Below are 27,252 nucleotides of genomic sequence, written 5' to 3'. Positions count from 1 at the left end.
GCAATGCTGTACTTCACACTCTGCAAGTGTAACCGACAACACAACGTAATTGTAAACCCCTCTTCCCAGTCATACCTTTCAAAAACGAAAGACAGTGCTCCAAAGTAAACTTTTTTATCTTGCTTCCTTGACTAAAGGTCAATTTCACTTGTAAAACTTGCCTGAAATTTCATTCAGCTATCTACAAACTATGAAGAGAAATACAACACACTTCCCTTGGCGACGCACTCTACCTTCTAAACCATTTGGGGACCATTCTGCCCATTTAGGTACATTCAAATATCTGTTTTTAACTAACGCTACCCTCTGCCTTGGCTTAAATGCAGCAGGTAGGCCTGGAGAAACCTCCTCAGCCTCTGCGAGGGTCAGACACGTTTACACCCCAGTTATTCCCGATACAAAGTGGCAAATCTGGAAGGTCCCATCTTGAAACGAACGCAATAAACCCACGTACTTAATGCCATACAAGAGAGAGAAAAAAAATGCGCCAGCCGTTCCCCTGCACATAACTTCACACGCAGAAAGTAGCACTGCAGGAATGGGGCTTTCCTTTTTCTTTTTCTTTTTTTTTTTTTCCCTAAACCGCCAGGAACACGAGGGGGATTGACGAAGTGTTATGATGGCACATTTAAATTAATGACTCAGAAATTTAAAGCAGTCGCGTTCCTGCTAGGTGGTGCGATACCGAGCCGAGCACCGAGCAAAAAACAGCGAATAACGACACACGCGCGGCCGAGCCAGAGCCGAGGCGGGAACGCGTTTCCTGCACTCCGTCCCTCGGCCCCAGCGCCGCTCCAGCAGCGCCCGGAGCCGGAGCGGCCATCGCCGGCCGGGGCGGCGCGCACCCATCCTCGGCGCTCCGAGCCCCCCGCGGGGCCCGGGGGCGGGCAGAAAGTTGCCGAGAAACTTTGTGCGAAGGGGCCAAGGTCCCCCCTCCCCCCGGGGTGGGGGCGAAGCGGGCGGCCCCGCGGGGAGAGGCCGGGGGCGGGCGCGGGCGGCCGGGGCCTAGCGCTCAGCCGGGCGCCGCCGCCGCCATCGCGGCCGCCTCTCCCGCGGGGCGGGGGGGACGGGGCCGCGGCCGGGTGCTCACCTGCCCGTCCTCGGCGGCGCGGGTGGGAGAAGGAGGGGGAGAGGGAAGGAAGCGGGGCCCCCCCCGCTCCTCCCGGAGCCGCGGCGACCCGGGGAGGGAAGGGGGGGAGGAGGGGAAGGGAGGAGGGAAGAGGAGCAGGAGGAGGGAGCCGGGCGCTCCGGTGCGTGCGAGGAGCCGGAGCCTGGCGGCGGGAGGAGGAGACTCCCCGCCCCTACGGCCGGGCTCTCCGGCGGGCACCTCCGGCCCCTCCTCCGCAGCGCTCCGCCTCGCCCCCGCTGCCCGCGGGCGCCCGGGTGAGGCGCGACACGAAGCTCCCCGCCCGATCAGAGGCCGCGGGGAGGAGCCGGGCGGACCCCTCCTCGGCGGCGCCGCGCACCGAGCCAACATGGTGGCGGCAGCGGCAGCGCGGGGTGGAGGGGAGGCGAGGGGCAGCTCCCGATCGGGGCCTTTCGGGGAGGGTTGCGCAGAGCCCGGCTGCCGCCTTCTTGCTTGACGCCGGTCAGGTGTGTGGCTTCAGCTCTGAGCTCTTCCGCCTGCCGTGGGAAAGGTGTGGAGAAATTACTCTTCAACCACGCAGCCGGGGATGTCCAGGCTTGGTGTGTTATGGATTTGAGTCAGACAGGTACATCCCGTTGGTCTCAGTGCCAGAGGTCAGCATGGCGTGTTTGAAAAAGAAAAGTTGGGTTTGTGTCAAGACGGGCTTCAAGATGAAGGTCCTTCAAATGCAGTTATAGTCTTCTGAGGTCATCTTTCAGAAGTCAGGCCAAGTAATCAAGATATCCAGGCTGATCACCTGACCTTGGGCATCTGAGGTTGCATATTAGGAAATTTTTCTGCTCAGAAGGAGTGGTGAGGCATTGGAACGGGCTGCCCAGGCAGGTGGTGGAGTCACCATCCCTGGAGGTGTTTGAGAAACGTCTAAAGGTGGCAATGAGTGACATGGTTAGCGGACATGGTGGGGATGGGTTGACGGATAGATGTTCTTAGTGGTCTTTTCTAGCCTTAATGGTTCTGAGTGACTGCAGGAAGAACTGAGAGAAAAACACCCCAAGGAACCCAGATTATTAAAGTTTACACAGTCGGATTGGTGGCCGTCATTCAGAATTAGCTTAGTTTTCAGCTCGTTAATAGCTAGATTTATGTCTCCTGCACCTTTATTTGGTGTGAAGGCTGACTGGTAATTGTAGTGGTCCACAATGAGAATCTAATACAATGTATACTTAATCTTTAAAACAATCAAGAAGGAGGTCCCATTTCTAGGCAATGATGGAGAGTAAAACCATTTGTCTTTTTGCTGTAGTCAAATACAAGTATTTGCTTTTACAAGACCATAAATACAGTAGGCAGTTACCAGAAGATTATATATATATTTTATATATATATAAAATAATAACACAGAAGTGTTTCAGGTTGTGATGCTCCTTACCATAAATCATACTCATGTAACCCTGTTAGAATGGTGGAGTTAATCATTTTCCTGTCCTGTTAGGAGCCTAAATCACATTATTACAGAATTGATTTTTAATTTAGAAATCAACAACAAGTTTTACGAATTGAGGTGGGTGATGAATTATTTAACCAAGGAGCAGTCAGAGCTCTGGGTCTGCTCACTGCTTCCCAGCACAGCCTGGCCTTGCAGCAGTCCTCCAAGCCTACAGGGCTGACCTCCAGTATTGCTTGTGTTTTCCTTCCCTGTACGTGGGCAAACGCTGTTGGGCAGTTAAGTTTACAGCAGAACAGTAAAACTTGGGTATCTGTGAGCCTTAAGCATATTATTATAATTGTGTTTCAAGGTTACTCATTTTTTCTTTAAGAAATGTAGCAGCTTTGGGCTAAAGCTGTATGGTTAGAGGCATACTGGCTCTTGCCTGTTGTCAGTGTAACTCAGTGCCCAGGTTTTAGGCCTGAAGTGGATGGGATTTTTCTTGGCATCTGGCTGTACCCACGTGATACCAAAAGGTTCCTTGGGATTCTCAGTCCATTCTACCTCTCTGATTGGTTTCTATTCCAAGGACCAATACAGGGAACGTGTTGGACTTCTGAAAAACCCAGCAGTTATCTGCAGGCTTCTCTTGCTCTTGTCTGTGCATTTATGTTATTGGCTGTCCAGATGTACCACCACGTATAGTACTAAGGCTGCACTGGTGATCAACTTCTGTTGATAGTGAATCACAGAATCGTAGGGGTTGGAAGGGAAGTCTAGAGATCATCTATTCCAATCCCTCTGCTAAAGCAGGTTCCCTAGAGTAGATGATTACACAGGAAAGGATCCAACTGGGTCTTGAATACCTCCAGAGAAGGAGACTCCACAACCTCTTTGGGCAGCTTTGTTCCCTCACAGTAAAGAAATTCCCCCTGTTCACACGGAACTTCTTGTGTTCCAGTTTGTGCCTGTTGCCCCTTGTTCTGGAGGGAGTGGCATGCTTAATTTCAAGCCCCATATGATTAAAATAGTACATCAGTTTGGGAGAAGATGCTAGCTGGCAACAATCTCAGCCCCACACCACATCACATGGATGGGAAAGAATGGATTAGGGCCTGGAGTTGTGGAGGCCAGGCATCCTTTCATTGCAGTGGAAAAACTGGCCACTTCTTAAATTGTCTTGCACTTGTTCCTGACAGTCTCAGCCTTCCTTGTTTTTATAAGGCCATGTCAAACAGGTGATATAAACCTAACAAGCTGCTGGTCGCTCACTCCCTTTATTTCTGTGCTGAAGAGGACTTGGGATTGTCATTGTCACCTTCTGCCTGTGAGTCAGCCTGCAGCCTGTCTCCACATTTCACCTAGGTAAAGCCCTGTTATGCTTCTACTCTGCTGCTATTGAGTAGGCTCTGAAATCTGCTGCAGTGCTATATGTGCCATAAGCTATAAAGGTTAGGCTTAGCCCCTTACTGTTCATTCAAGGGAGCAGCTGTAGCTGGCACCAATCTCAGCTTAGAGTCAGCTAAGGGCAGTGTCTGCTTTTAGGAATTTCACTGCCTTTTTATTATTCTGGTTTAAATTAATGTTTTTGACTTTGCACAGGACAAGGAAGGAGGAGCTGCACTCATCTGCTGTAGCATGTGTGGAATACAGTGTGAGATGCTGCTGCTGTGGTTTGCTGCTACCAGGTGCTGGGTACCATTTCATGACCAGTGCTTCAGGCAGGCTCAGCCTCTGTGAACTCCTCAGCTGTGCTGCGTTTCTGGTTTTCCAGGAAAAATGCTGCTGTTAAGGTTGGGATTAACATAATCACAAAGATTATGTGTAATATCATAAATGTAGACTGTGAAAATTGTTACGTATTTGAATTGATTCCTAAAGAAGGCGATCATTTATATTTATGCAGTTCTAAATGCACTTTTGGTTTTGGTTCAAATTACCCAGTGATTGGTAGGATAAAGAACTTACTACGCCAAAGGAAGTATTTTTAGTGGGAACACGGGTATAAGAGCAGAAAGAAGGAAGGAACAGGAATAGAGGTGTAGGAGAGCAGTCTGGGATATTTCAGGCACTGATGTGGGTGCACAGATTTGTGATTGAGGAACACAGGACTTGTATTCTGAGACTTGAGAAAAGCAGGACTTGTGTCCTGAGATTTTGCAAGGAGGTGGGCAGGGCTTTTCTGAAGCACTTTAACAGTGTGTGCTGATGGTTAATGTATGGTACGCATTGTAGGCATGTAGAAACTTGGAAACACTGAGACATTCTTGAAAATAATCGGTGGGATTGTTTTCCAGTAAATCAGAATAGCTCATAGCCCTCTGCAAACAACTTTTAAAAGATACCTTTACCTACATTCATCCTTTCATTTTGAGAAATAAGTGGTAGGCAGGTCCTCATCTTATTTTCAGAAGTGTGGAAAATATCGGCCTATTATAGAAGCATCTTCCAAAATTCATGGGCTAAGTTCCCTTTGCTTATTGTACTGTGTGATGAAATTGTAAAAAGCAGTTCTTCTTGGAATGGGCTAGTGTTTGTTACATGCTTATTTTTAAGTGCTTTGATAAATATTGTTCTTTTGTCATGTTAATTTCTTTGAGTGAAGCTATTAATAAAATCACTGATTTTTAGAAGTCAAACATTTTACTTGGGTATAATGCAAGTTATGTATGAATCCAGTAGTTCAGTGAAGAAGCAGTGTAAAGTCACGGGATGGTGGATCTGTTATTTTTTCTTATTCTGAAGCAAGAATTCTATTTAAACATTACGTTACGCTTCTATAGGTTTTCTTCAGAAATGCCCTATTTTGCCATAAAATCATTCGACTCCTCCAAATGGCCAGGGTCCGTGTGTTTGGTACTCACTTCTATCTGAAAGATTAAGTATTCCATTCTTACTCAAATGCAAATAGCGTTTCCCTGTGATCTTGTGAAACATGACTAACTACTTGCACATGTTATACTTTCAGCACGTGTGTGGAGGCTTAAAAAGAAAGACCACACGACACTGATTCAAACATTATTTGGGAAATCATTTAAAGTTACTTCTGAATGCATGTTATACTCTATCTTGGAAAATGCCACGCTTCTAAACCTGTTGCTATTTACATTTGTGTCACATCCACTTATATCAGACACGCTGGATTACATTGTATAATGAAAGCCGTATTGCTGTACTCTAATCTTTATCTCTTTATATCCGATCTACTTTGAATTGCACATGAGTATTGTTTATGGTTACTTAAAATAACTACTGCTTTTATTTCAAGGGTAGTGTTATGTATGGTGAACACTTAACACGCAGCCCTACTTTGGCAGCAGCTACAGATCCTGTATCCTTGGTTCCTGCATGAAAGCAGCAGAGATCCAGATCTTTCATTTAAGTTTCACATTTGAAAAATCTGAACCCTGTGCAATTGTAGATGTGAAGAAAAATGTAATGCATTTCTTGAGCCACTGTTCTCTTCTGAGGGATTTGGAACTTACACTCTTCCTCACAGAGCAGGTCGTGCACTGTTGCTCAGAAGGGAAAGGAACAAACAGCAAGAGAAAAAGAAATACGTGTTAAAGCTGACCTGAACTACTTTTGGTATTGACATCAGTGCTTGAGTCGTTCAGAGCCTTTAAGAGTCTTCTCACTTCACTTACCAGCCTGTGTAATGGAACAGTTTCTGCTGACTTTGGGAGATTTGCACATCTACGTATTGGTTATACTTACTAAGTTATTGTTGTACATTGTGCTGACTGCCTAAGATAGTACTGTGGAAGAAACTCTTAATATCACGAGATGCAAAATCCAAGTGAATACAACATTTAGACAGAGCTCTTAGGGGATTCCACTCCAAATTCAGTTATTTCCCAGCACACACTGACTTTTAGCTGTTGAATATACATGCTATTCACAGAGCTTTTATATGTGACTTCATAAGTGAAGTGGAGGAGGCATAGCAATTATGCGCATTGTCTTATTATAGTCCTTTGGACTAGCTTTCTTAAGGAGCCTTTCCCCCCCCATCCCATCATCCTTGCTGTATTCCTGTTTTCTCCTCCTCCTCATGGCTGGCTGGTACTTCCTCTGCTCTTAGCGTGGTCCATTCTTGTGACCTCCCGCCCGACTGAAGATGGACAACTTCTTCAGGCCTGTGCCAATGCCCTTTGTTGTGCGTTAATCCCTGATAGATCTGAATTTCCCATGCTAGGTTGTTATTATGGCCCTAGTGTTTTGAGGATAATTGCCTGGGCACCAGAAAGCCTTCCCTCCTCATTTAGATGAATGTGTTGATGTTTATTAATTTGGGAATAGTTCCAGGAACAAAATCATTCCACAGTCTAGGATGCCAGACAAATCCTTAGAGCGGAGCTTTGATCAGGATGGGGCTGCTCACTGTCATGTTCAGCATTACAGGTGAACACAAACATTGTGTACCATCTAGAGATCTCAGAAAATTGGGCAGCTGTCAGATGCATTGTTTCTTTTCTTGGCAAGCCCTGCATCTTTGTTGTTTATCCTCCCTCTTCTGTTTTCTCATCACTGTTCCTTCAGCTGGAGGTTGCAGTCCCCTCAGGTCTGTCAGCATAACTACAACTATCATTTTTTTCCTGTACTTTTACAGTTCTGCCAACATGATCACAGCCAGTTTGAGTCTCCTAACAGTTTTCTAAAAGCTGAGATTTGGTTGGTACAACTTTGCTAAGGAATGGCAGTGCTCACTGCTATGAGGAAAGAGGTTACCACATGTGGAGGAGACTGATGTCACCTTACTTGACCTCAGCTGCAGCCAGAACTTCCTGAATTTTCCTACAATTCAGAATTTAGAAAACCCCAGTGTGATTACAGTTATATACAAGAGACAGCAGTGGTGGGAAGGAGGGAGAAAACAATGGCTATGATTTCCTGATGTGTGTCTCTCGGCCCTGCATGGATCTTTTCTAGCCTTGCTTCAGATAAATACCCCTTTGTTCCTTTCTTCCTACCTGCTCAGCTCCACTGAAGCAGCTGCAGCCTTTTTTTTTCTTCCCTAAGGGTGAACAGAGCGTCAGGACTGAGCCAGCCCAGGTAACAAAAGCTGGAGAAGAGGCACTTGTGGAAAACTCGCTGTTAAAATATGAACAACAGCAACAACAAAAAACACACCACAGTAAGAGGTGGAAGAAGCCTGGATTTACTGAAAGCAGCCTTGCCACTAGATAATGCTTTTTAATATTACTAGTAAGAGTTCTTCGACTTCTTCAACTTCTTGTGCTGAGGTTGTTCTTGGCATTCATCTGCTTCACTGCTGGGACACTTGCACTGTGAAATCTGCTGTTCTCTCATGTTAAAAGAAAGTAACTTTGCCAGCGAATCTACAGAGAAGCACCTCGACCTCCAGACTGGGAGCAGTCATTTGAGATTTAGCAAGTCTCATGCTGATGTCAAGGATATGCCTTTTGCGGTATCTCTTAATAATACACCCACATCTGACCTGGTGGTGAGTAAGTCTCTGCACAGCCTCACTTTGCATGTAGGGGCTTAGCTCATCTAAGCTGAGTTCTCCCCAAACTATCTGCATATCCTCCCACAAGCCCTGCTTGCCAAGCAGCCTGGAGATGCTCTGCTCCAAGGCTTCAAAGGCGAAGCCAGCATTTCTTTGCAATTAGGTAGAAATGTACAGCTGGGATGGACCTCCCACTGTGCAGCAATCATTGTGGGAAAGTATCAGTTGCCTTTCCCTTCTCCACGCCTGGCTTAAAAAGAACAGAAAAGTACAAGAATAAATAAATGAGGAAGACTCTGCTTCCATGTTGCTCTTCTCTAGTTCTGCAGGCTGCTGCTTTGTCCTGCTCTGTCATTAGCACACTTCTTGAAGAGCTGGCTCTCAAGTGGGGAAACAAGCGGAGCAAAACCCAGCCCGAGCCCCCTGCACAAGTGTTTATGCTGGGGATACATCATAGCTTTTTGGAACTTCTAATGTTTGTATTCTTCAAAAGGCAGGAAAAAACTGCTACGTTCAGCAGAAAACTCTCTATATTCCATGAACTTAGAACTGAAACTATAAAAATGCCAAATATTAATTTTTTTGTTGTTGTTGTTGTTTTGAATGGAGAGCTTGTATCAACATGTGTTTCTCTGAATTTTGAGTTACTCTTAAAAAAATGGAGCTGACACGTATTCCTTCATTTACCTTAAGCACATAGTTAATTGATCCTGTTGCTTTGGAGAACTGCAAAACTATGATGGGAATACACAAATCTTCAATTTTTTAAAAAATAGTATCTTACTTCACTATTTCCTTTTAGTCTCTACATTTCTTTAAATAGTCTATAGCAGCCAAATAATATCATGCAAGAGATATTTCATTGCTCATAGAATAAACTGTAATTATGCAATAAAAGAATGCATTTGTCATTCTCATAATGGGACAAAATTAATTACTTGGAGACAAATCCAGCTAAAGAAAATAAGAGAAATACTAAATCAAAAATACGTAACATTAAAGGTTACATTAATGTTGCTTCCTTCTACTTGTTTTTCCTTTCACTTTTGGTTAAAAAGGGATTTTCCAAAGCACAGGAATTTGCTCATTCTATTCCTAGTTCTTTGAAAACAGAGTGTATGAAAATCAGACTGACTGTTCCACCCTGAATCATATTGTTTGCTTTTGTTTTCTAATTGGGAAGAATAATAAAACATGGAAAGCTCAAAAATATTTGGGTTTTGAAATGTGGTCTTGGGGCATCTTTGATGGATCATCCTAACACAGCTGGAAGGGACTCTATTGTTCTTTATGGAAAATATAATCCATCCAGGGACCCCAGATGACAGGGGAAATGAGGGGCCTAAAGCATGACAAACTCCTGATGAGTAATGACAAACCATCCTGAAGCAAAACATTTTGATTTGCTTGGACGGTTCAAAACATTTTGGATTCTCTTTTATTTTCCCACAGGGACATTACGTTGTTTTGGCACAACCAACTTTTTCCTGTGGAAAAAAAAAAATATTGCAGAAACCACTTTTCTACTAAAAAACATGGACAGAAATCCCTGGATCAGCAGTAAAGAGAAGATGTCAAACCAGAACCAAGCACATTTGAACATATTCTCCCCAGAGAACATTAAGAATACTCCAACCTGGCAGTGAGAATTTTATATCATCTCCATATTTTACACTAGTATAAAGGTAAATATATTTCATAGACAGTGAACGTAACGTGATGAAATCCATGTGGCATGGCTTGATACGTTTCAACACATTTAAAATATGATGTTTCACTGAGGCCTTCAAAAGCTGTTTCTTTCAAAAAAGTCGAGGTCTTGTGGAAAACTTAGGCCTTTGAAATGAAAAACTACACTTGAGATTTCACAACTGTGAACTTGTTAAAAAACTGACCAGTGCTTTTGAAAAAAAAATAACATTCTACAAAGCAGAGGGTTTAAGCACTTTCCCTATGGGGACAAGCTGAGTGAACTGGGGCTCTTCAGCTTGGAGAAGGGTCCAGAAGGACCTTCTAGCGGCCTTCCAATATCTGAAGGGGGCCTACAGGAAAGCTGGAAAAGCACTTTTTGTAAGGTATGTAGCAATAGGGTGAGGGGAAATGGCTTTAAACTGGAAGAGGGTAGGTTTAGAGTAGATATAAGGAAGAAATTCTTTACTGTGAGAGTGGTGAGACACTGAAACAGGTTACCCAGTGAGGTTGTGGATGCCCCCTTACTGGAAACATTCAAGGCCAGGCTGGATGGGGCTGTGAGCAACCTGGTCTACAGGGAGGTGTCCCTGCCTATAGCAGGGGGTTGGAACCAGGTGATCTTAAATGTTCCTTCCAATACAAACCATTCTATGATGTTTCTATGAAGTTTTTAGAAAAATTCTTTGTTATTTGTTACTCAGAATCATATTGCTACGTTCAGTTCTAAAAAACAGGGACACAAAACTTTTTTAAAGCAAAGCATGAGGTATGGCGGGGTCTTCCTGAAGTCTTAGGTCAGTGGTAGTTAGGTAACCTGCCAGGCCATCGCACAGCCTTGAGTCCCTCTTGGCACCTGGAAGCAGCAAATTCAAAGAGAAAGCCTTTGGCTTTCTAGAACTGGCAGCCACCTCTCTGTCTATGTTTCAGGACAACTTCTCTGCTAAATGTGGTAAAGTTTGCCCTGGCTTCTTCTGTATCAAGGCAGGCTTCATCCTGGCAGTGGTATGTAGAGGACAAGGCCTGTTGTTTCCCACAACCCAAGTTAATCACATGCTTTGCCTAGGGTAATAAACAGATAACTCACTGAGTTTAAAAACAAAGTGACCATCAGAGCAGCCAGTTGAGCTCTGAATATCGTCACCACTCAGATTTCACCCACGTGTGAATCCTGACCCAAGCATCCCATGCAGATCAGAACACACTGAGAATTGGGGAGTCCCCTGGCTTTGGGTGCTGTAGGCTGAAGAGAATGGCAGGCCCAAAGAGCAGAGCAAAAAACCACATCAGGAATCTTCCTGGTATTTGTCTACGACCACCTGTCAGCACACGGATCATGTATCAACTATATTGTACTATCACTTGTCTGGTTCTTGCAGGCATACATCATTTCTTTAGTTCTTTGTGTGCAGACTTTTCAAACTGGGCTTCTAGTCCCCATGGTGAGTCTGATGAGTGCTTCCATTCCAGGAGCCACTGTAACATAAACAAGCCTTGCTAATCAGACATGAAAGACAATCCTGACAATTCTGGGCTTCGTCACACCCAGCTGTTGAAGCCCATGGTCACTGCAAACTCATGCTGGTAAATGCAGAAAATGCTCTACTTGGTTTGTGATATTTCTGACAATGACTGTGAAGTCCAATTAAAAAGGATGAGTGCATTTCATAGCTGAGTGCTTCAATTTGGAGTACTTGTGAGTCTTCACTTGGTTGGACAAAATGAATTACAAATTATTTCAGAGGTACTTTAAGTGTATTAGTTTTTTTTTTAAGCCAACATCACCTGACAAACAAGTGTTGTTTATTAATACATTCAGTGTGTTTCAATACAACTTTCCTTGCCTTTTGCTGTTCTCGGGGAGATTTTTTTTTTTCTATGATTGCTTTTATTAGTCATTTCTGTAGGCAGCTGGGCAGCTGCTGCAGTCACCCATTTGTTACTTGTGGTCGGCTCCAGACTTAACAAAATGCAACTGCACCCTCTTGTGGTAGCCAATAAGTGTATTATTTGCGTTTCATGGTTTATTTTTTTTTCTGAACAAGAGAAATAAAAACAAATAGCAGAAGTGTCCTGAGGCCACACAGCAGCAAAGCTTCCTGGAGAACTTCAAAAACGAAGCTGCAGTGTAGGAATGTTGGAGCTCCGGCAGGCCTTGAAGACAAACTCCTATGGGGAAGAGCTTCAAAGGCACAGTGGGAGACCTTTGTGCTCTTCGCTTTTGACGGGATTCCTATCATAATATATTCTTAGAGAAAAGCAGAGTTGGTATGGCTATATGCATAGGAATGGTACATTTACAACTAAGTCTAAGGACAGTAATTCAGTATTAGTATCTAGCACTGACTTGAAAACTAGTTTATGTTCATTATCTGTATGTGAAAATCCACAAACTATCTGTTCCTCTTATATACACTAATGGAAGTAAAGTTCTTGCATGCAAATATGCTTGTGAAGAGCGTAGGTTAGGCTGTATATTAAAGGTTTAACTTTGAGTACTTGTAAATCTCAAGATGTCTTTGTTTTTGTGACTCCTACGAGCACTTAAAGTGAGTGCATTTAAATTTGTGAATGCATTTATACACTGATCTCAGAGGTGCGGTGGCAAGAACTCCTTCAACTCGTGAAGCAAGTGCATTGGCATGTGTGTCTTCCACCCTGCAGTACAGGGAATCAGAGAGAGATTCATTCAATATTTCCCTTGCTTAAGATTTTTAAAAATTGTGTACACATTGGAATGTGAGTCTTACGGGGAGCAGTTGAGGGAACTGGAATTGTTCAATCTGGAAAAGTGGAGGCTCAGGGGAGACTTTATTGCTCCCTACAACTCTCTGAAAGGAGGCTGTGGTGCGATGCACATTGGCCTCTTCTCCTGTGTAACTAGTTGTAGAACAAGAGGGAATGGCCTGAAGTTGTGCCAGGGGAGGTTCAGTTTGGATATTAGGGAAAATTTCTTCTCAGAAAGAGAGATGATGCACTGGAACAGGCTGCTCAGGGAGGTGGTGGATTCATGATCCCTGGAGGTATTCAAGAACTGTGTAGATGTGGCACTGAGGGACATGGGTTAGTGGGCATGGTGGGTGTGGGGTTATGGTTGGACGAGATGACCTCAGTGGCTTTTCCAAACTTAATGATTCTATGATTCATTTTCCTGTCAAAGAACCCCAAACTCTCTCTCTCTTTTTTTTTTTCTTTTCCTTTTTTTCTTTTCACTGTTAGTGTGAAAACAAGGAGCTTCTCCACGAGATAAAATGAAGGAAATATAGGTGTATATATTTTAAAATAATTCTTCATGTCCTTCATAAGCAGAGAGAGTCATTAAAAATAAGGGAAACAATACCAATAAAATAACCAAGTATTTGCGAAACCATCACTTTCCGCAAGTAAATTTGTTTTAGTCTCTGCCAGTAGTTAGTTTATATGTATATATATAAAAGAGAGCTGTTACACAGCAGTGTGACCCTCTGCTCTATGCAGAATGTAGTGAGGTGAGGTGGTTTGCCTCTTTATGTCTGGACTTGTTCAACGTGTCCTACAGAGCTCTGCGCACAGCCGGGCCGGCTGGTAGACTTCAGGATGCTGGTCTGGAAGTCACATTTAGGGAGTTGTCGGCAGATATTCACATTGCCTTACCCATGATGGAGTTGCTTGCCATTCTGAAATTCCTCCAGAACCATTATGTTATTAAAAATTCATATTTCTCCTTGTTTCTGTCATGTTTTTCTCCGTACCTTAGAGGGCCCTCCCCCATCCTCAGTTGGTATCCGTTTTTGCTGTCTGCAATATGGGAGTTTACACCATTTTTATGCCTCCCAGCTGTCTACCCTTGCCCTGCCTGCTGTCCTTCTGTGTGCCCAGGACAGACAGCTATTGCTGTAGGTCTTGCACCCCAGCTAGCTCTGTTCAACTTGAGCTGTCACCAAGCAAACAAACAGGCCCAGTGCTCTCGTGACTGTTGGCATTACCATTTTGCTATGTCTTTCCACAGGGCATGCAAGAGTGTGCAGGCGGATGGGCAAGGAGAGGAGCAAGGGTTCCCTGTATGGGAAGGATACCTCCTGGATCTCAAGGTAGATTGCTTTGTGTCTCCAAAAGCAGCAGGGCTTCCAGTCATGTGAGCTTGCTCCTTCTCCAGGATGAGTGTGGATGTGAAGTTTATGCAGCTGCATCCCTCTTTCAAGCTAATCACATTTCAACAAGTGCTTTGGCTCCAATCCTACACAGCCCTGCCCAGAGCCTGAACCAGTCTACTGCTTTTCCTGGGTGCCTGCCACAAAGGTTACCTCCCTGCTGAGATCCTGGCATGCTCCCAGTCCTCTGCAGCCCGAGCTTCTTTCAAGCTCACATACCCAGAGCTCACCGCTGTAATTATGCCTCATGTCTCTGCATGAGTTCAGCTGGTTTTTCCCTTGGGGAAAGGAGCATGTCCAGTCTCCTTTAAAATAAACATTGCTGAAATCCAAGATTCAACTATCTGTGACATCTCCTTTGTAGCTAATAAATAATGAAAACCCATGCTTGACTCCTAGTATTGATCCGTTCACTTGATAATCCTGAGCATTAATACAATCCCCCATCACAGGCCCACACTCATCACATACTCTAAACCTAATGCGCTTTCTAAATCAGCTCTGATCAGAAGTTGGCTGTAAGATGCATTGAGCTTGGGAAATGCAGAAGGCAAAAATGTTCAATCTTTTCCACTCAGAACACACAATCTGAGTTCTAAAATAGTTACGGAGCAATGGCCTGCATTTCTCCCCGCTCATCATAAAAAAACCCACTGTGCCTTTGGCACTCTTCCTCATAAACCTTTTGGCCTTGGAAAATCCACAAAGGAAAACAGACTTTCTCTTTTACTTGAATCTTACCAATACAGCTTTAACATTAATTTTGGATCCCCACTTGTGCTCCAGTTAACCATGGGTCATTGGGTGCTCAGCACTGGGCTTTGTGGTACACAACAGTCAAAAGATCTAACTTTCAGCTCATACCTTCTGAAGCCCTAACTTGAATCTTAATTATGCTCATCTAGAGGTGTCTTTCCCAGATCTTATGTGAGTCTCCCAGCTCTCCAAGAAGGTCCTACATAACATGGTCCCTTCCAGGGAGTTGGAGTGAATGTGACTCAATGGTTCCTGCACTCCTAGAAATTTTAGCCCTAATTGTAATCCCAACTGCACCATGGGTCCCATATCACCGTCTCTATTCTTCTAAACACTTCCTCACTGTAACTCCAGCATTTCTCATAGATGCTGCAGGACCTTGATAAATCTATTAATTACTTGCTTTCATATAAGTGTGACAATTGATGGAGAACGGCACTATGAAAGGTTTGTGGCAGCAGAACAGAGAAGGATAAGTTCTGAGGCTAGTGTTAAGTTTGGTATAAAGAGCTGGGTTCAGAAAAAGGAGGCATGAAAATTGGAATAGCATAGGATATGGGTCCTTGCAGTGAAGACTGGAGTTGTAGCTAGAGGTCCAGGTAGAAAGGGTTAATCTAGAAAGGTAACAGAGGATGAAGGTGCTAGTCACAGCTGCAGGTTAAACTCTGAGCTGTGGTTAAAGCTAGGGTGGGAGTATGGATGCAGGGCTCAGGAGAACTGGAGGGTCGGATGATTGCTGGATCCAAGGGGCACACAGAGTGAGGATGTGGACTGACACTGGTAGCGGGAGAAAAAAACATCCCACTGTTTCCAACAGCTCACGTTGGGATGAATTGGTGGGATATACATAAGCTCTATGTTTATTAGGGTTAATATTAGAGTTTAGTTCGTGGGAATCTGAAGAATTCAAGAAAATCCAGGATCTTCCAAGACCTCTAGGGCTTTGGTGAGGAGTGAAACAAGAGTAGGTTGAATTTATTTTCGGGTTAGCAAAAGCTTGATAGAACAAAATTAGGCTTATATCAAGGGTTTGAAATTAGGTTGGATTCCAGAGAAACGGGAACTGAAGGGTTCCGCTTACTGCTGAATTCTGCAAGACGTACAGGAAAACACGATCAGTGCTGGCAAATAATTTATGGCTCATTCAGGGCATGATGGTTAAGTAAAAGGATTAGTCGACTGAGAGCTAAAGCACTCAGTTTACTTCAGGTTAAGTGCAGAAGCTGATTTCAAGCAAAGAAATGGTTCATGCATAGTTCCACATTTATGTTTAAGATTAAATACAGCAGGGCTCAATTTCTTGCTACTTTGGTAGCAAAAGAGTTTGGTTTCTTGATGAATCTGATAACTTTATATGCTAAGCGGTAAGGAGTGTTAGACTTGTTGAAGAACATTTTGTTTAGTTTAATGTTTGTTTCCTCCTGTATCAGCTCTAACAAGGCAGGAGTTTCCTCATGGGAGTTCAGATACTTTATTTTTGCAGCTGGAGGGAAGAGATTAGATTGGACAAAGACAATTTTGTTGAGTTTAAAGCTATGCTCTGAGTGAGCATAGTTTGTGACCCCATATATAAATAATACCTGTGTACTAAGATTTTAGCCAGATTTCTGGTAAGCTGGCTAAGACTAGTAGGACAAACAATGCACTTAGAATCATTAGGTTTGGAAAAGACCACTAAGGTCATATAGTTCAACTATCAGCCCATCACCACCATGACCACTAACCCATGCCCTTCAGTGCCACATCTATATGGCTCTTGAACACGTCCAAGGACAATGACACCACCCTGGGCAGCCTGTGCCAGTGCTTCACTACTCTTTCAGAGAAGAATTTTTTCTTAATATCCAACCTGAACTTCCCCTGACAAAACTGGAGGCCATTGCTAGTTTTCTTGTCCCATTGCTAGTTACACAGGAGAGGAGGCCAACCCCCACCTCACCACAAGCTCCTTTCAGGTTGTTGTAGAGAGCGGTAAGGTCTCCCCTGAGCCTCCTCTTCTCCAGACTGAGCAATCCCAGTTCCCTCAGCCTCTCCTCATAAGACTTGTGCTCCACTTATGCCCGTTTAAAAGTGTCTGTGGAGACCAAATATCAACAAGCACTTTCAGGATCCTGTATAGGAGCGACACACATGCACATATATCTATGTATATATACACAAACACAGACACATATGTTTAATTGTATGGGCTCTCAGAAAATTGAGGAATTAAGGCATCATTGTGAGAAGATTTCAGAAAACTGGAACACTTCAGCAGCCAGTTTCAGCAGATAGTGGTTAACAGTCCATTGAGTTCTAACTAACTCCTGTAGTTAGCAACACAGAACTCAGACAGTAGGATTTACCAATTTATTATATGTTTTCCACAGTTAATGGGAAATTGAAATGCATTCACCCATCTTTCTAAGCACTCTGAGTTACCATTCCTTTTAACAATGATTCTTGATTGGTAAGTATCAGACATAAATAATAAATTGCATAATGCATGTTGCATAGAGGAATGCAGTCATCCATGCACTTATACAATATTTTGCTGACTTGGTTTGGTATTTATAGACAACTTAAGAGGCCCTTCCAAATTGTTTAATCAACATTTCAAGAATAGAAATCTATGAAAATGCTTTAAGCAATTATATTATAATACTTAGTAGTACACTTTGGAGGTATATATTCAATTTCACCTGAAAACTACAAATCCATTTGAGTATTACACCACAGAATACCCCCTGGTTTCACTCAGCCTTCTGGTGTATCTTTTTTCAGCAGCCACTAGATTATTTTTTTCACTTGCCTTTACCAGGTGACTCCCTTCTATCCAGCAGCAGCTGATCATGCAGCCTGCACAGCCATCCCACCGACCCCAGTGAAACTGCTCAGGACAGGAAACATTGTAGAAGAGAGTGTACCTTTTCATAACAAGGAATGTAACCTGCAAAGTACCTTCCTGAAGTAAATACCCTTCTCTTCTTTATTGCAAGAGGCCCTTATTACCTGTCCATGACATGGCTGACTTACAAAGCTAAATAGCAGACACACATATAAAAAAGAGAGGGCCCTTTGGTATCTTTAATTTGGAAGTCAGAAGAAGCCTATTGCTGGGTTATGTGCTCTGAGAAGTACCAGAGTAAGGGGCTTGTGAAGGAGAAGCAACAACTTAAATTCCAGCCTTGAGATTTACACGGAAGGACACCACTCCTATCGGCTGCTCATTCTTCAGGGCTCCTCCTTCTCAGAACTTGCTGGCTGGGGAAGCACTAAGGTAACAACTTTGACACTGGTTTCAGGGGGACACTTCAGAAATCTCTGCAGTTCCGTTGATCTGGTATGGTGCCGGCAGCGCAGGGATGAGGGCTTTCCCCTGGCCTCCCTCTCTGGTTTCCTTCAGCCCTATGATTTCTCCTGTCAATGTGTATGATTCGATTAGCATTACCAGTTAGCATTACTTCTTTTTGCATGCCCCTTTGCTTCACAAGCTGCAGTTCTGAGTTACAAATATCAATTGGACAATGCACTTAAAAGGCTGCATCTTTTAATAAAACAAACACTTTCCATTTTGAAAACTCATTCCAATTCTGGTTTCTTCCAGGGTAAGCAAATTAATGAGGACAAAAATAAGTGTTTGGTCAGAAGATTTCTGAAGTCCAGTTTCTTTAAAAAAATCACCCAAACATCAAGCTGCAAAACTACCACTAAATGTATTTTTTCTAAACTAAAGTGCACTAAATTATTGAATAGAAGATTTTCTAGATGGAAAGTAGAAGAAACAAGTATTCTCATGAATGCTGACTAGCTCTAACGTCCAAGTGGGCAATTCAGTTACATGTTACACTCAATTACTTTTCTGAAAGGGGAAACTATGGTAGAAACAAAGCAGACCAAGGGCAAGCCTGCTCTTTAATGCAGCATTAGCACACGGATGAAGGAACGCATTAGCTGAAACACTGGCTACATGCTGAGGGCCTGGTTGTATGCAAAAGCAAGCAAGCAATGAGAGCAGACTGCATTCAGCACCCAGCCACCATGGGCACAGACAATGGCAAGTACTGGACTGGGGCAAAAATAACTAATAAAAGAAGAGCTAAATGCTCTCTGTGTTCTCACAAACTTACTCAGGCCTGCTCTTGAAATTTCTGTCAGTCTTCAAAATGTTGTGGTTCAAGGAAATTCTTGTTTCTGTGCAAATTTTCTTTTGCACAGGGGTGAATCAGTTATTTTTACTGGGCAGGTGTAAAAGGAGCTGAATCTTGCTGCCAGGATTGTGCACTGTGCAGTGCGTATCTCTCCTCAGAATGCAGTCATTTGCTATTTCCATGGTTTTCATGAGACATCTGGTGGTCAAAAAGCAAAATCACAGAGCACGCAGGGACCTGCTTGTGTGAGGAATGGAGTCTTTCTCCTGCGACGTCTGTGAAGGCTGGTGAATGGAATTAAATCCAGCTAGTCATGAGTGGTGTTCCCTAGGGATTGGTCTTGGGGCTGATCCTGTTTAAGGCCTTTATGACCTGGATGAGAGGATTGAGTGCACATTCAGTAAGTTTGCAGATGACACTAAGTCTGGGGAAAGTGTCGATCTTTCTAGGGGTAGGAAGGCATTATGTATCCCAAGCTTTTCATTTTATTTTTACTGCTGGGGAATAAGTGAAATAAAAGCTGTCCATCTGTCTGAAATATATTTATGAACTAGGGCAGACTGCCTGCATTGGGGCAGGAAGAAGCTTTGAGGCTATGGAGTTAGCAATGGGACATTGTCAGCCTTCTGTGTAGGGAGGACCTCTACTCAGACGCTTCCCAGATGAGGCGATGACTCACTCATGCCGTGTTGCATTCTCCTTTCAGCATGGGGTACAGATGCAGTGTGCTGCAGAGCATGGGAAGTGAAGCACAATGACCAAGCATGAATTCATATTTCACTTCAGTACTGTGTGGTTTTTCATTTAACACTTCCCTCCTGAAGGTGGATGCCACTCAGCCAATTCTTCTGCATCTCGTCAACAACTATTTTTGTAGTGCTGGTACCAGATACAGTAGGGCACTGAGAAAGCCCATTTGAAAACAGATATATATATATTTGAGTAGATTAAAAATATATGTATATATAAGAAAAAGCAAGAAGGAAGGTATGAACACCACAGGGAAGCAGAAAGAGAGCTGTTTTAAGCATTTTTATGATTAGCTACAGGTATGCGTCTCTTCGATCATAATTACGATTATTACAATATTATATAATTGCATTTCTCATCTGGCCTGGCCTTTCACTGTGGCAGGTGCCACTGAGATACACACAGAAAATGACAGTACTTGTTTCAAAGAGACTATCAGCTAGGAGACAAAAATAAATGAGAAAAATAAGTGGATTGTGGAGGGGTGATGGGAGACACTGCAACAGTAATATGAGGATGGGTGCAATTCTAAACTTGTCACCATATACCGTATTGTGCTATTAAAAAACCTTTTGAGAAATTGGAGAAATAATGAGTGTCCATGCTAGGTGCACTTGGAACAAAACAAGTAGCAAAAGGTAAATCCCGGAAGATGGGTAACAAAGTATTAGCTGACTACAGAAGCCATTCAATAGAAGCTATCTCAGGCCAAGCCTTCTGATAATGAGACGTTATAGCAACCGTTTGCCCCCAAGCTGCTATTATCCACCTGATAATCTGATTCTTGCAAGTGTGCAATGAGAAAAATCATGGCCTTCCAGACCCCTTAAAGTCACAGTTTATTAATGGAGCCTTGCAAGAGATGGAAATTCCATCTGGCAATGCAATGGACACTTCTTCTCATTAGCGACGGCAGCAGCAGAAACTTCACAAATTCTATGCAGAACAGTATTTCATAAAGGATTAGTGTCAGGTCGACCTGGATATTTCATTTTGAAATGTGGCCATTTTAGAATTTATAGTAAATTATAAAATTAAATGAAAGTTCTTGTGGGGAAAAAAAAGAAAAAAAGAAAGGAAGGAAGGAAGGAAGGAAGGAAGGAAGGAAGGAAGGAAGGAAGGAAGGAAGGAAGGAAGGAAGGAAGGAAGGAAGGAAGGAAGGAAGGAAGGAGTACACATAAGAATGTTTCCATGTGTGTCAACTTCTCTTTTTGCTCCCCTCTGTTGAAGGAAATTACAGAGAAAATTATGCCATTTTATGTATGTGTCAATGGTAATGAACGTGAATTCTCTATTCCAACACTGTTTCCCCAACAAGCTTTATGTAATAGCTCTCACTGGTCTTCCAGAGCTAAATTTTGTCCCCTTCCTTGAAAATTGAAACAATTAATTCTTTGCCCAGCAGTACCCAGTTGTAACACACTGGCTCAAAAGAGCAAAAGAAACCAGCCCTTACACAGCTGAACGCAAAATACTCATGTGGGAGCCAGTGTATCTCTGGCAAGGACTTCTGCATCTGATCTCCTTGGAGCATGCTGTGCTGGAGAAATCTGATGATATAAAACTTTACTGTACTTCCCTCTATCGTTTGCTGAAAGAGTTGGGAATGGCTGATGTAATAGAAAAGCTCTTACAAATGAAAATGCAATACAAATGCAATGTTCCTTGGGATATGGGCTCCAGCAGAGAATGAACCAAGGCCTGAAGGCTTTTCTTTACCTTCATCCCACATGGCTTTTGGCCACAGTCTTCCTTCTAACCATAGAAATGGATGGACTAATACAACAGGAAGGCATTTTCAGCCTTCATCCTTATCTACCCAATCAGGCAGAGTCACTTCAACACCAACTCTTCTAAGGATTCCTTATAAACCACGAGAAGGGAATTCTCCTGTTTCAGAAATGCCTGCTTGTTCTCTGAAATGTCACATTCATCAGCACAGAGCAGTCACAATATGTTGTTCTGTTGAGGAGCAGCTCTGTGCCATTGCTATTGCTCCTAGTTCAGGACTGAGAACAAGAAGAACATGAAAATGGCAGGCCCTGACAGTACAAACTGCTTTCTTTCCTTCCTCTTCCTGGCTTTGTTTGTGTAGAACGTGTATAATTTTTCAGTATGTAATTTTCTTTGTTAAGGGACATAGTCTCTGGAGCAGTGAAACTGCCCTTTAATCTTCTACAGGAAACGCTATGAATAGAGCAAAAAAGATGCATGAAATCCATATTCCAGTTGCAAAAATAGCGTATCATTTAAAAAAACTTGGTTTGTGACATCAGCACAATGAGTAGAGAAACACAGCACTCCATGTAAAATGGTATTATAGCCAGTGCAGTTTAGGTATTCATACTGCAGTTAATTGCCTCAGGGCAAGTCTGGTTTCAGTCTAGGCAAGAAAGAAGGTTTACAGCTGTACTGCTACACTGATTCAAAAATCTGTAATATGGATATGTTTTTGGATTTAGCACATTTTCTTCCATATTCTACGCTGCTACTGTCTCCACCAAGCTATATCAGGCATTTTAGTTTCTGTGCTATGCAGCTATATGGATGTAAGTTGAGTATTTAAGACAGATATCACGGAGTAATTAAGTGGGATAACAATGCCCCCCCCTTTTCACGGTAGTAATTAACACATAAATTAGTGTTTTGTAAATATGTATATGTAAATATTACAAGCTACAATATTGACTGAACTTTGCTTCTGAGCAGGCATAGGTGAAAATGCTAAGCCTGATCAGACAACACGCTCATCTCTTCCTCTTGCCTGTAAGGGGAATGTAGCCAAGATCAGTGTGGAAGGCTTGGACACTGTTTCTGTTTCCCATCCTCCCTGGTAACAACCCTGTAGTCTAAGTTTAATCTGCTTGGCAATTGATTCCGAGCGTATTTGCCTTCGGGCCTCTGCAGGAACTTTGGCACCAGCTTTTGTGTTATCCAGCCTTCAAGTTGCACTGTGGACTCTGGTTATATCTGAGTGATAAGTCAATAATGCTAATAAGATGCAGATGAAGAATTCAGTTGTCATCCACAGAGGGCAATTATACATTGCCCCATATACCAGAACATCACAGCAAAGGCATGGAACAGGCAGCCATTCCGGTTTGAGAAAAGTGTTGAAGTTTGAAATTCCAGTCACACTATGATCCCTTTGAAATAAGATGAAGAGGAAAAAAAAAAAGCTCATAGACTAGCCTAGAATAGACACTTGATTAGGCACAACTCCTAATTAAGCTGTGGAACTTGTTTCACATATCTAATGGAAGTCAAAGGTATAAACCTGTTCAAAATGCAATTAGATACATTCACAGGGAAAAGTCAAACAAGGACAGAACATCAGAATAAGGATACAGTTATTATCTCAATAATTCCTTAAGACACAGACACCCGGAAGCTATAAGGAGATGAGGAGAAAGCATCAATATAGATGTGCCATGTTCTGGTGTTCTTTCCCAAGCTTCTGCTAGCACCTGCTGGTAGAGCAGGTAGGTTTAAGGGGACACTGCTCTGAGACAGTGCAGCAGTTTTATGCTCTTACATCCCCATCTCTGCTTTTTACAACACTGAGGCCCTGTAGTCCCAGGAACTTCAGTCTGGATATCCAATGCTTTATGTGGGTACAGAAAAGAACCAAGTTAATTATTGATATTTTGTCTGAAAAATAGACTATTGAAAGACTAGCTTCTGGTAATATTAAACATGGTTTAAGTAGATTTGACCCCCCATAGATCAATTGCTGTTTTCAGGAACCAAATACCACATGTGACATAAAAGCATTCCCACAGGAAATCTATTCTTCTCTACCCGAATGTCATTATCTAAAAGTGGATAAAGATTATTTGCATAGAGAACTTGAAGAAGATATTTTTTCAGCTATTAGAATGCCACTGGGATTATCACATTCAGAAGAGCTCATTTCTTCTTCCTTTTATTTTTCTCTTAAATGGATGAAAAATTCAGCCCATCACTCTGCATATTATTTTGTTTTTCCTTTTTTGCAGGTAAGAGTCAGCAAAATTTTCTGTTTTTCACAGTTTTGATATAATGCAAAAGTATCAAAGACAATCATTCTTTTAGGAATGGGAAAAACAAAACACATTTTTGTTCTTTTTTTTTTGTTTTTGTTTTTTTTGTTTTTTTTGTTTTTGTTTTTGTTTTGGACTGCTACCTGGAGTCATGTTGAAGAAAACATATGTGTTTTGATACTACATAAGAAATATGGATATCATTCATAACTCTACAGTGCAATAAACAAACAAATAAATAAATAAAACCAAACCAAAACCAACCAACCAACCAAACAACAACAACAACAAAAACCCCACCTTGCTCTTAGCAGTAATAGAAACAGAAATCACTGAAATCAAATGTGATAAGGACATCAATAAATCATCTAATCTAATTTTTTTGGTGAAAGGCATCAAGTATATCTCAGCCAATGGCAAAGAGGTTTGTCAAATGATTCCTAAATGCCTGAAAAGAAGGAGATCCTTCAGCACTTCTCTGTATCTTGACCAGAGACTCATCATTCCCCCAGTTAGACAGTCCTCTGCATACCTCACTTTGCTAATCCTCGGTGACCAGTTCTGCTGTGGCCTTGCTGGGGCAGGGGATAATGGCCTCATGGCAGACACAAGGGCCTGGAACTGAGCAGGTTGAGGGGAGCCCCAGTGGCTGAGAAAGAACCTGGGACAGGGATAGTCAGTGCTGGCAGTGCTTCAGGGCTGGGAGACTTCAAGCTTTCCCACCTCTACAGCATGCTCAGCTGGTTGTGCTTCTGGTGCTATAAGATGGTGCATGAAATAGGCTTGCCCTGAGGATTTTAAGACTGCTATAGTCCTCTGACACAAATAACACACTTTTACCTTTGTTTTGTGATATGGAAGGCTCAGTTTTACCAAGAGAAGAAACACTGTCCCTTTTGGGGCAGTTATCAATGAATCAATCCAACTGGGAAGATCTTTAGGATCACTTGTACAAAAGCTCTTTGTATGGATCGCAAGATATGGAAGGGTGAAAAACGTCGTGCAGGTAGAATATACTTATAGCTGTATTTTGTCTGAGGAAAGTCAACTTCAGTGTGAAAAGCCAAGCAGCATTTGGAAATGGGTTGACAGCATATGTCACAAGCACACCTAAAAGCATGACACGTCTTTGTTTGAAAACTGTAGACACTGCCTCCTCCCCATGTATTTTCATGAAAAACTGCTGAAATTAAGGTTGAATGGTCTTTGGATGGAGAGGAGTAAGCTCATCAAGTGTCTCTCCATTGACTGGATATTTTTTTCAGTTGTACCAGACTTCTTTCAGGGTTTTTCAGTATCTTTGGGACAAGCCACAAGAAAGAAAAAAGAAGTTCTCTGTTACAGAATATTTCTAGACCAAACCCAGTGGCTTATCTGTTTCTTAGGCCAAACAAAGTGGGATTCGATCAACTCATAACTAATTTGGTTTGATATTTGGTAAACAATACTGAAAAAGTGAAATTTGAACAACTGAATATTCCCTTCTGATGTGAAAGAACAAAAATTTAAAAGCATGGATCAAAACTGCCAAAAACAGAAGCACGGTTCCTCCTGCCCTCTGGTATGGGTCTGAATCACAGTCCTTCTTTTGCTATTAAAACAGGCAGATGGAAGTTGTTGTTACTGCAGTGGTACAGCTCCATGGATGAAAGCAGAACCAAAAACTTGGTTCTGAAATTTCCAAAAAGGTACAGATCAGGGTCAGGCACTGTGTGCTGTCAGCTGATAATTACTACTTTTTTTGCTCTCATTTCTGCCTTTTTAAATCAAAATGAACCAGGAATTGTCTAAACTCCAAGCTTGTTGTTCACATTTACTTGAAAATAAATATCTTGCCTTTAGAGACTATTATATGTCTGCAAAGAAGATGTTTTTTTCTGATATCACAAAAGCAATTTACCAGAACAAGATTATTTTTTTTCCTGGAACTGTGGTACTTAATCATTTCTAAGCAAATGTGGGAAAGAACTGTCGTATGTCCTTTGCTTTGTAAAGAACCATTAAGATTTGGACCTATTAGCTTGTGTTTGGAGGTTTCATTTATCGCTCTTTGTAGTTATATAATGAAATATTTATTGAAAAAGAAGCAACTGTTAAATCTCTTCCGTCAGTAAACAAGCATCTCCTTCACCTCGTGAAAATGGAGGATGGACTGATCTGTAGTTAGACAACAGTGGATATACACGTGTTAGCTGAACACATTTTGTCTGAAGAGTGAAACATCTGCTCTGCCTCTCAGATTTCCTCAAGGAATTCCTCTTTTAAGCTATCACAGTTTTACTTTCTGCCAAGGATTTTATTTATCACTCTGACACGTTCAAAATTGCTAACCTGTGGTCCATCCAAACCGTTTGAAAGTAACTATGGGATCTGAAAGATTCTGTACGTGTTTTTCAGTCTTAGAGTTTGCAAGCATCTGTTTTCCCATAAGTATATGCACAACTTGCATAAGGAGTTCTCTTGTGCCTTTTCTTGTTAGACACATGAAGAATTCATTTGCTTGTAGTCTCTGGTTTCCTTTTAGGTACTTTTATTTCATGATTCTTTACAATTTTATATTTTACTTTCATTCTTATATTACCTGATGGTGCTGCTATATTTTATAGGGTTTTACTGTTTAATTAATATAAAACAGTTAGATTTAGAATAATACTAACTTCTGGCAGTTCAGATGCTTAGGAGAGTCCCAGAGGCTTTCTGTGCATGCCAACATCAAATTATTTCTATAATAATGGGTAATGATTTATCTTTTCTACATGCTGCTTTTTCTTTAGGTCATTGAACAAATTGGTTTCCAGTGAGTTATTAAGAGAGTGATTATCAAAAGGATTTAGTTCCCACCTACAAGAAGATAATGATTTTCAAGACCTTAGAAACTCACCTTTGCAGTATGTTATAGCAGATTTTCAAGCAAACCTGACACCTGATGCTGGGTCCTCCAAAACTTGAATACCTTTTCTGATGCCTAAACTGGAAGTGCGTATTGCTATGAGTCTGTTCATATGCACCTTTTCTGTGTCATTAGGTTCTCAAATTACAATGTGTTGTCCTGGATGAAAGATAATGTACAATGTTAACTTAAACACATTCAAAATAAGTTCTGGATTCCATACAAATATATTTTCCTATACATGGGAATCACCTACAGCTCTGAGAATCTAAGTCTGTATTTCATCTGATGGATTTCTCACACAAAAATTATTAGACATGGAAAGGGAATCTATTGTGTAAACTCCAAGGCTGGCAATATACCTGCTTCAACCTGATCTCTAAAAGAACTGTCCTTTCTGTTGTAGCATCTTTTCAGTGTTATTGACAGTCTCAGTATTTTTCTTGTTTGGGAAAGTATGGGAAATGAAAGTTTAGGATGAAAATTTAGGAAGAGATGGAAAGAAGCATAAAACGGACATTCATTTGATGAGCCATCCCACCACACGAGTCCATCATTCTTGCAGTAATTAACAACAGTAACTTCCTATCTGTTCCTCTTTGCTGATCTGAGAGGAAAGATGACCTTCAGAAGCCAAGGAGCTAAACTTCACTATGAAGAATGTTAGGTCTTGGTTTTGTATTTAAACTTTTCCCCAGCAACTGAGGCAATCTCTATCTGTCACATTAAAGGTATCATTTTTAAAAGAAATGATTAAAAAAAAAAACAAACACCCACAATTCAGCAATAAATTCTATTTACATGCTTTCCAAGAATTTATCAAATTCTCTGTAACTCAGCTTGTATTAATATGTCAAAAACCAGTATTGTTACAGCTTCAGAATCCCAAACTTGTCTAC

The 27,252-nt window shown here is 42.1% G+C and overlaps 2 protein-coding genes across 2 annotated transcripts in view; one reads left to right on the top strand and one right to left on the bottom strand.

Moving 5' to 3' along the window:
- Positions 1-1,282, bottom strand: part of YES1 (YES proto-oncogene 1, Src family tyrosine kinase) — a 50,624-nt gene extending 49,342 nt beyond the window's left edge. The window contains exon 1 of the mRNA NM_205301.2: positions 1,091-1,282. The gene's annotated coding sequence lies outside the window, so the exon portion shown is untranslated. The remainder of the gene's footprint in view (positions 1-1,090) is intronic.
- LOC107052005 (dapper homolog 3-like) lies at positions 637-9,198 on the top strand. Its single transcript, XM_040696010.2, has 2 exons — positions 637-1,712; positions 7,536-9,198. The coding sequence occupies exons 1-2, from the start codon at positions 637-639 to the stop codon at positions 7,570-7,572; spliced, it is 1,113 nt and encodes a 370-aa protein (XP_040551944.1). The 3' UTR covers positions 7,573-9,198.
- Positions 9,199-27,252: the final 18,054 nt, after the last annotated feature.

Source organism: Gallus gallus, chromosome 2, assembly GCF_016699485.2.
Source record: "Gallus gallus isolate bGalGal1 chromosome 2, bGalGal1.mat.broiler.GRCg7b, whole genome shotgun sequence".
Classification (NCBI taxonomy): domain Eukaryota; kingdom Metazoa; phylum Chordata; class Aves; order Galliformes; family Phasianidae; genus Gallus; species Gallus gallus.
Note: the sequence above shows the minus strand (reverse complement) of the source record. Positions and strands in the feature narration are given on the sequence as shown.

Bases quoted from the DNA above. Each gene is read 5' to 3' on its own strand.
- LOC107052005 (XM_040696010.2), top strand. From the start codon at position 637: ATGACTCAGAAATTTAAAGCAGTCGCGTTCCTGCTAGGTGGTGCGATA. The intron at 1,713-7,535 runs GTACATCCCGTT...TTCTTCCCTAAG, and splicing joins TATGGATTTGAGTCAGACAG to GGTGAACAGAGCGTCAGGAC.